This window comes from Trifolium pratense, linkage group LG5, assembly GCF_020283565.1.
Source record: "Trifolium pratense cultivar HEN17-A07 linkage group LG5, ARS_RC_1.1, whole genome shotgun sequence".
NCBI classification, from domain to species: Eukaryota; Viridiplantae; Streptophyta; class Magnoliopsida; order Fabales; family Fabaceae; genus Trifolium; species Trifolium pratense.
In genome coordinates this window covers 56,963,885-56,973,518 of record NC_060063.1, presented here as the reverse complement: position 1 = coordinate 56,973,518, position 9,634 = coordinate 56,963,885, and the positions used below count along the sequence as shown (strand labels likewise).

The following is a 9,634-nucleotide window of genomic DNA, read 5'->3' as shown; positions in this document are numbered from 1 at the left end:
TAGAAGGAAAACACACTCATATATAATTAAACATATATGTACAAAAAGTCACGTACACACATACACAACTAGCTAGCTAATTCTATATATAATACTAATATATATAGTATACTATAATAATATAATAGTATTGGATCATACGATGGATTCAACACATTACATCCTTGAGAAGCTTGTACCTGCGTGTGGCATGTCTTGGTGAAGGTACTGGACTCTTCCTCTTCATTATTTTGTCGCCGGAGGAGGAGGAACATCCAGAATTACTACTATTGATCGTTACGGTCACCGCTGGTGGTTTCTTGGAATTGGAGGAGGAAACAGTAGTAGTAGTAGTAGTAGTAGTGCTTTTGGCAGCTTCGGTTTGGCACCAATCACACTCTTGTATCTCCGATAATTGATCTCCATAGAAGTTACTACAATAAGAGTGTTGGAAGCGGTGGCGACATTTGTTACAACGGAAAAGTTTGTCTGTGAAACCAACGTCACCGCACATGCAGCATACGATTTCAAGATCCACCATATCAACCCACCGACCTTAATTAATTTAGAGAGACTCGATCGCAAACTAACAAGATATAGTATTGATGGATCAATGGATGGATAATAGAGAAAAACTATAACTCTCAAACAACTAAAATTATGTATTTATATAGAAAGCCAGAGAGAAAGAAAAAGGACAACTTTATTTGAGTCGGTTTGTTACAGGCACTCTTTTAAAAGATAAAATTTATCTTTAAATATAAGCTCTTTTTCAATTTTCTAGACATATTTATTATTATTTTTTCAAACATAATTCTACTTTACATTAAAATCCGAAAAGTTTGTAGTGTAATAAATGTGTATTTTTTGAGTATTATAATTACGTTTTGGAGTAATATACAAAAAGTACACATTTATTACACTACCAACTTTTTTTAATATGCGTGAAAAATTCTGATGGGGACTTATATTAAGGGACGGATGGAGTATTAATTAATAATAATTAAATACTATGGAATAAACTCGTTTATCTCAATTGGCAGAAAATTAGATTATATACGTAGGGGTCCAGGTTCAAACTCCGATCATCCCACTGTTCTATTAAGGGTGGAACTAGATTACTTGGAAAAAAAAACTTTTATTTTGGGTTAAACACAAAAAAATTTCTTTAAATCTAAGAGCATTTAGATGATATGAATCAGGTTTATTTTAACTTTTAAGTTCAATTTTTTATTTGAGCATGTAACATTATTAATAAGAATTTTCTGTTTATTTGAATCTTATAAAACGTTTTCTTTAAAAATTAAATTGATAGTAGTTTGTGTTAAAAAAAAAATTAGAAAAGCAGATAAGTAGACCACAGGTTGCTTGCAGTCCTTTTCAGTTAAGGCAGGCAGGCAGCAGAGATGGAAAAATAAAAAGAACCTTAAAAAAGAAATAAGATATCAAAAGACATGTTTGCCCCTACATAGATGACCTTGCTTTTCAACACCTATACTATATATATTGTATTGTTTCCTTTTCAACAGTTTTTGTCCACTTTGTTGGTTTTGGTAAGTTTTACCATCAAAGGCGGTACTACTCATCATCATGTACGTACGCTCCTTCCAAGCACCAAATTATATTTATAATTCTTTTTTCTGTCTTTTGTGTATGTACCATATGGCACAAAAATTAGTGCAAGTGTATTAGTATAATATCGTGTGTTACAATCTAAACCGACCAAACAACGATTCTACTGCAACGGCTGGCCCAATATGGATTTTTATATATCCATCCATCGTCTTCTTTAGATTCTCACTTCAATGAAATTGAGGATGTTGATGTTTTGCAACTAGTTAGTGCTTTGAATATTATTATTATTATTAGGGTAAAAGGAAACGAAGATATGCTTCATTGAAAGCTTAGAGGACGACACATAATCTTTCAAATACATTTATGTACGAGTTTCATCTATGGCTATGAACTTGTCATCTTAAGAGTATAATAATGTTCCATCTTCTAAAAATCATTTTATATGTTATTGAATACCATTAATTTTGATGAGTCTAAATAACCAATATGGATCACGATACGGTTTCAAAAAAATATGGATCACTTTTGGGTGGGAAAGACAAGTTGCCTTTGGCCTAACCACACCCGTCAGATGAATCTCCCACTCCAAATTCTGCTACATGTCGCTTTTTTATAATTTCCTTAAAAATCATAAAAAATAATTCAAAATATGTAATTCAAAAATAGAAACACACCATTTCCTTCTTTGTGTTGGGTCATGAGGGGAAGCCGGGAAATCATCTATATTTGGCTCAAAACAACCATAAAAGTGAGTTAGACGTACACCACACTTTTACTAAAAACTTTAAGACATTATGTTCATTTCACTAGTAAAGTGTTTAACCTCCACATTTTTTAAGCAATTTGAGACAAATTAACTCACCTCACATTGTCACAATATTATCCCCCTCAACCTCAAGCAGAAGCTTCTTTTGTTCATCCATACACTTGCACCGTCGTTGTCGTTGCACTCAACGGGATATCGCTCCTTCTATGAATGGGTGCAACCTGTCTTGTATGGGGCTCAATAGAATGGTGTAGATGTGTTATGTCTGGATTCCTGAGTTCCCTTGTTGGTTTGTTCTACTCAGTAGTTTTCCTCTCTTCTAGTTCCTTCTTGTCTTAGAGCTGGTGGGTCGTGGTGGTTGTTGGATCGGGCAATCATCTATAAGCTTAGAGTAACCATATTTTACCCAATTATCTTAAGACGTCTGTTTATGAGTGTTAACACCAAAATTATAAGATTTATGGTATTGAGAAAGTCTTGGTGTTTGAATTTAAAAGAAGGAAAAAACTAATTTCGATCGGCATGTGTATTTCGACTAAGATTAATTTATATATGTGTACTTGTCGAATTATTGGTTTGAGGTTCCAATTGCCAAAATGTTAATTGATACATGCATGCTATCAAGTATTAATCCAAGTACATATATGTTATTCAAAAAAGTGGTCGAATTGGTATATTGTGTTTCACTTTAATCCATTGTTAATACCACAAATATATATATATATATATATTTGGTCGAAAAAGGTTAATATATATAAAATAGAAGTTATTAAGTTGGGAGGAACGTGGCAGCATGTTAATGCCATGAGGTCGAATTCTATCTTACTCTTTCTCAATTTAATACAGACTTATATATATATATTGGTTTAAGTTGAAAAATATAGAAGTTATCAACGTGAAGCAAAGGCAGAAGCATGCAAGTGGGAGTTATCTTTATTTGTCTTGTAATTATGCCAAGTGTAAGGCTACTATTATAAGTTATTTCCTGTTTTAACTTAGACCGTAGGATTTAGTGGTAGTTTTTCCTGCAAGGTCTATATATATCTGTTTGTAATAAGAACAAAGGGTTGAATCCTATTTTATGAAAGTCTTACAACACCCACGCCGCGGTGGCAAACGGGTTCAAGGGACAGACATAGATGGATTCCAACCACTATTTACATTCAAATGCAATTTAATCTTTCAAGTCCTTTAAAGTTTCTGCACTTTATCATTCCGTTGCAATTTATCTTCAGGTTCTTTAACTTTTATTTGCAAATCATTTAACAAGTTTATGCAAATTTACTTTAATCCTTTTTGTATTTTAATTTGATCATTCGACTTCGTCGAATCAGTCTGTTTTTAATGCATTTAATGCAAATCAGACAATAAATGTTCAAGTAAAAATGATGAACATTCATATTTTTCTAGAAAATAACACACAAATATGTTCAGAGATTTACTAGTTGATCTCTTAAGTAATTAATTTAAACTAGCGGTTGTTTACCAAAAATCAGTGTAAACAAATTGGCACGCCCAGTGGGACTGTTTTGTGTGTTATTTTCTTTTTGAAATGTTTTAAAAAGATTGAAAACCGAAAAGTTTTAGTCTTTGAGTGGCCTCTAATGATTGTTCATGGTGATTTAATCTCTATGGTTAACAATTATTTTGAAAATATTGATAATTTTTGGGCAAATTGCGAATCAAATTGTGGCTATAAAAAGCGGTTTTCGAAACCATAATTTTTGAGAGGCCATATTATCTTAGCAATTTGAATTGTTTACGTTCATCATGTAAAGGTTGAATTGCTTTTAACTCCAAGTGGTATGGAGAAGTTTTAATAAAACTAAATTCAAGAAAACAATGATCGAAATTGTTTTCTAATAATTAATGGGCAAAATTACACTACAAGTCCTTTATCTTATTTTTTTGTAACACTTTGGTCCTTTATCTTTTTTTTGTAACACTTTGATCCTTTATCTTTTATTTGTAACACTTTAGTCCTTTATTTTTTTTTTATTTGTAACACTTTAGTCCCCTTTTTTGTAACAGTTTGGTCCTTTATCTTTTTTTTTTGTAACACGTTGGTCCTTTATTTTTTATAAATAAATAAGATAAGGACCAAAGTGTTACAAAAAAAGAAGATAAAGGACCAAATTGTTACAAAAAAAAGATAAAGGACCAAATTGTTACAAAAAAATAAGATAAAGGACCTGTAGTGTAATTTTGCCTAATTAATGTGTATATACTTCATTTCATGAATCAAATTTGGTTGGGTACGGTTAAGCCAATATTTAGAAGATTCAAATTAAATTTTGAAGAAACACTTTGCCATGCATGATGCTAACATGGAAGTTGTTTTTAAAATTGGTAAAGTGGTCAAAATTTTGTTGATCATATCAAGTATGAAAAGATGAGTGAAATATTGGTCAAACACGGTTCGAGGGATGCCGTAAAACTGATTGAATTTTTATATTTTATCTCATTCTAAGAATAATGTTCTCGACCAAACATTTTATTAAGATGTAGACTCTATTGTTGACCAAAACAATGGTAAAGTATTACCATGTTTCTTTCGACAAAAAATAAAAAAAAAATGTGGTGATGATGTCGGAATCATCTTCTCTAAAATTTGGTCTTGTTTCTTTTAAAAGAGGTCAGTAAGTGTTTTCTCTAAATTGGTGACATGATTAAAAATGTTATTCCTCTCACTTCATTCGAGAAACAACATTTTTGGGGGCCTCTGTTAACACCAAAATTATAAGATTTATGGTATTGAGAAAGTCTTGGTGTTTGAATTTAAAAGAAGGAAAAAACTAATTTCGATCGGCATGTGTATTTCGACTAAGATTAATTTATATATGTGTACTTGTCGAATTATTGGTTTGAGGTTCCAATTGCCAAAATGTTAATTGATACATGCATGCTATCAAGTATTAATCCAAGTACATATATGTTATTCAAAAAAGTGGTCGAATTGGTATATTGTGTTTCACTTTAATCCATTGTTAATACCACAAATATATATATATATATATATATATATATATATATATATATATTTGGTCGAAAAAGGTTAATATATATAAAATAGAAGTTATTAAGTTGGGAGGAACGTGGCAGCATGTTAATGCCATGAGGTCGAATTCTATCTTACTCTTTCTCAATTTAATACAGACTTATATATATATTGGTTTAAGTTGAAAAATATAGAAGTTATCAACGTGAAGCAAAGGCAGAAGCATGCAAGTGGGAGTTATCTTTATTTGTCTTGTAATTATGCCAAGTGTAAGGCTACTATTAGAAGTTATTTCCTGTTTTAACTTAGACCGTAGGATCTAGTGGTAGTTTTTCCTGCAAGGTCTATATATATCTGTTTGTAATAAGAACAAAGGGTTGAATCCTATTTTATGAAAGTCTTACAACACCCACGCCGCGGTGGCAAACGGGTTCAAGGGACAGATATAGATGGATTCCAACCACTATTTACATTCAAATGCAATTTAATCTTTCAAGTCCTTTAAAGTTTCTGCACTTTATCATTCCGTTGCAATTTATCTTCAGGTTCTTTAACTTTTATTTGCAAATCATTTAACAAGTTTATGCAAATTTACTTTAATCCTTTTTGTATTTTAATTTGATCATTCGACTTCGTCGAATCAGTCTGTTTTTAATGCATTTAATGCAAATCAGACAATAAATGTTCAAGTAAAAATGATGAACATTCATATTTTTCTAGAAAATAACACACAAATATGTTCCGAGATTTACTAGTTGATCTCTTAAGTAATTAATTTAAACTAGCGGTTGTTTACCAAAAATCAGTGTAAACAAATTGGCACGCCCAGTGGGACTGTTTTGTGTGTTATTTTCTTTTTGAAATGTTTTAAAAAGATTGAAAACCGAAAAGTTTTAGTCTTTGAGTGGCCTCTAATGATTGTTCATGGTGATTTAATCTCTATGGTTAACAATTATTTTGAAAATATTGATAATTTTTGGGCAAATTGCGAATCAAATTGTGGCTATAAAAAGCGGTTTTCGAAACCATAATTTTTGAGAGGCCATATTATCTTAGCAATTTGAATTGTTTACGTTCATCATGTAAAGGTTGAATTGCTTTTAACTCCAAGTGGTATGGAGAAGTTTTAATAAAACTAAATTCAAGAAAACAATGATCGAAATTGTTTTCTAATAATTAATGGGCAAAATTACACTACAAGTCCTTTATCTTATTTTTTTGTAACACTTTGGTCCTTTATCATTTTTTTGTAACACTTTGATCCTTTATCTTTTATTTGTAACACTTTAGTCCTTTATTTTTTTTTTATTTGTAACACTTTAGTCCCCTTTTTTGTAACAGTTTGGTCCTTTATCTTTTTTTTTTGTAACACGTTGGTCCTTTATTTTTTATAAATAAATAAGATAAGGACCAAAGTGTTACAAAAAAAGAAGATAAAGGACCAAATTGTTACAAAAAAAAGATAAAGGACCAAATTGTTACAAAAAAATAAGATAAAGGACCTGTAGTGTAATTTTGCCTAATTAATGTGTATATACTTCATTTCATGAATCAAATTTGGTTGGGTACGGTTAAGTCAATATTTAGAAGATTCAAATTAAATTTTGAAGAAACACTTTGCCATGCATGATGCTAACATGGAAGTTGTTTTTAAAATTGGTAAAGTGGTCAAAATTTTGTTGATCATATCAAGTATGAAAAGATGAGTGAAATATTGGTCAAACACGGTTCGAGGGATGCCGTAAAACTGATTGAATTTTTATATTTTATCTCATTCTAAGAATAATGTTCTCGACCAAACATTTTATTAAGATGTAGACTCTATTGTTGACCAAAACAATGGTAAAGTATTACCATGTTTCTTTCGACAAAAAATAAAAAAAAAATGTGGTGATGATGTCGGAATCATCTTCTCTAAAATTTGGTCTTGTTTCTTTTAAAAGAGGTCAGTAAGTGTTTTCTCTAAATTGGTGACATGATTAAAAATGTTATTCCTCTCACTTCATTCGAGAAACAACATTTTTGGGGGCCTCTGTTAACACCAAAATTATAAGATTTATGGTATTGAGAAAGTCTTGGTGTTTGAATTTAAAAGAAGGAAAAAACTAATTTCGATCGGCATGTGTATTTCGACTAAGATTAATTTATATATGTGTACTTGTCGAATTATTGGTTTGAGGTTCCAATTGCCAAAATGTTAATTGATACATGCATGCTATCAAGTATTAATCCAAGTACATATATGTTATTCAAAAAAGTGGTCGAATTGGTATATTGTGTTTCACTTTAATCCATTGTTAATACCACAAAATATATATATATATATATATATATATATATATATATATATTTGGTCGAAAAAGGTTAATATATATAAAATAGAAGTTATTAAGTTGGGAGGAACGTGGCAGCATGTTAATGCCATGAGGTCGAATTCTATCTTACTCTTTCTCAATTTAATACAGACTTATATATATATTGGTTTAAGTTGAAAAATATAGAAGTTATCAACGTGAAGCAAAGGCAGAAGCATGCAAGTGGGAGTTATCTTTATTTGTCTTGTAATTATGCCAAGTGTAAGGCTACTATTAGAAGTTATTTCCTGTTTTAACTTAGACCGTAGGATCTAGTGGTAGTTTTTCCTGCAAGGTCTATATATATCTGTTTGTAATAAGAACAAAGGGTTGAATCCTATTTTATGAAAGTCTTACAACACCCACGCCGCGGTGGCAAACGGGTTCAAGGGACAGATATAGATGGATTCCAACCACTATTTACATTCAAATGCAATTTAATCTTTCAAGTCCTTTAAAGTTTCTGCACTTTATCATTCCGTTGCAATTTATCTTCAGGTTCTTTAACTTTTATTTGCAAATCATTTAACAAGTTTATGCAAATTTACTTTAATCCTTTTTGTATTTTAATTTGATCATTCGACTTCGTCGAATCAGTCTGTTTTTAATGCATTTAATGCAAATCAAACAATAAATGTTCAAGTAAAAATGATGAACATTCATATTTTTCTAGAAAATAACACACAAATATGTTCCGAGATTTACTAGTTGATCTCTCAAGTAATTAATTTAAACTAGCGGTTGTTTACCAAAAATCAGTATAAACAATGAGTCACCTCACTGCTAATATTCTAAATTGCACCCTCTTTATCCCTTTTCTCTCTATCTCTCCCCTTCATCTCTATATATATCTTTCCCTTAATTTCAATCTCTCATGAGTAAAATTAAGAAGAAATAGAAAGGAAGGAGAGATGTAAAAAATGGAGAGGAGAAGATCCAATGCCATCAGTATCACTTTTTCATGTATAATGCAATCACATATCTTCCCAACCTCACAAAGATTCTCCCACTCCCATCATACTGATGGATGAGAGAACTTCCCAAGAGAACACAAATTTAGGTAACTAACACATTTCTCTTTTGAGAACATTCTTCTACATATTTTTTCCAAAAAAAAAATTCTTCTACATATTCTCATCATAGTTGCTTACTATTAATTTATTGGATATACTACTCCGTCCCAAAATATAAGCAAAAGGAGGTCAACAAAAGTGAATGTATCTGGACTAAATTTTAAACCAAATACATCAACTTTCATTGACCAATTTTTGCTTATATTTTGGGACGGAGGGAGTATATATATATATATATATATATATATATATATATATATATATATATATATATATATATATATATATATATATATATATATAATGAAAAAATGTTCGTTTAAATTTTTGTGCTTTGAAAATAAACTAACATTAGTCTTCATGAACTTAATTTAATTGATAACGACATTATATTATACATGTAAAAGTCGAGATTTTGACCTTGAATATGCCATTTATTCACACAACTGAAATCGAAAGAGAACTGAAACTCGGAACTAACTCTGCGAACCAGGTTAGACGGTCTGATAAACCAAATAAAGGTGGGAAAAAATTGTGTTCTCTTTTATTTATTCCAGCAAATCATGGAAGATGCAACAAGCTTTAGGACAGAATAAAAAATGATTGTTAGAATAATGACAATATTCTTGAAAGGTATGCTTGGTATATATGCAAAACAACTTGACACAAAAATGATTTTTCTAAAAAAAATTAATAAGATATATTTTTCATTTGCATATCTTGATAGTCTTCTTTAAATGTGAGGTTTTATATATTCACGGGTCAAGAATTAAATCTGTGACTCAAATGATTATAAATTTATAAGAGACTCGAAGTCGAATATTTACGGCTTACATATATTGGTGAAAATGAAACAATGTTATTTTAGACAAGTTTGTTAGTTTAAGAT

At 30.4% G+C, this 9,634-nt stretch overlaps 1 protein-coding gene across 1 annotated transcript; it reads right to left on the bottom strand.

Annotated features, from left to right (window-relative positions):
• LOC123884211 lies at positions 1 to 680 on the bottom strand. Its single transcript, XM_045933260.1, has one exon. It carries the CDS (start codon positions 518 to 520, stop codon positions 149 to 151), a length of 372 nt encoding a protein of 123 aa, XP_045789216.1. The 5' UTR covers positions 521 to 680; the 3' UTR covers positions 1 to 148.
• Between the last annotated feature and the right edge of the window lie 8,954 nt (positions 681 to 9,634).

What these genes read in the sequence shown, in the direction of transcription:
- LOC123884211 (XM_045933260.1), bottom strand. Translation starts at nt 520, where the DNA reads ATGGTGGATCTTGAAATCGTATGCTGCATGTGCGGTGACGTTGGTTTC.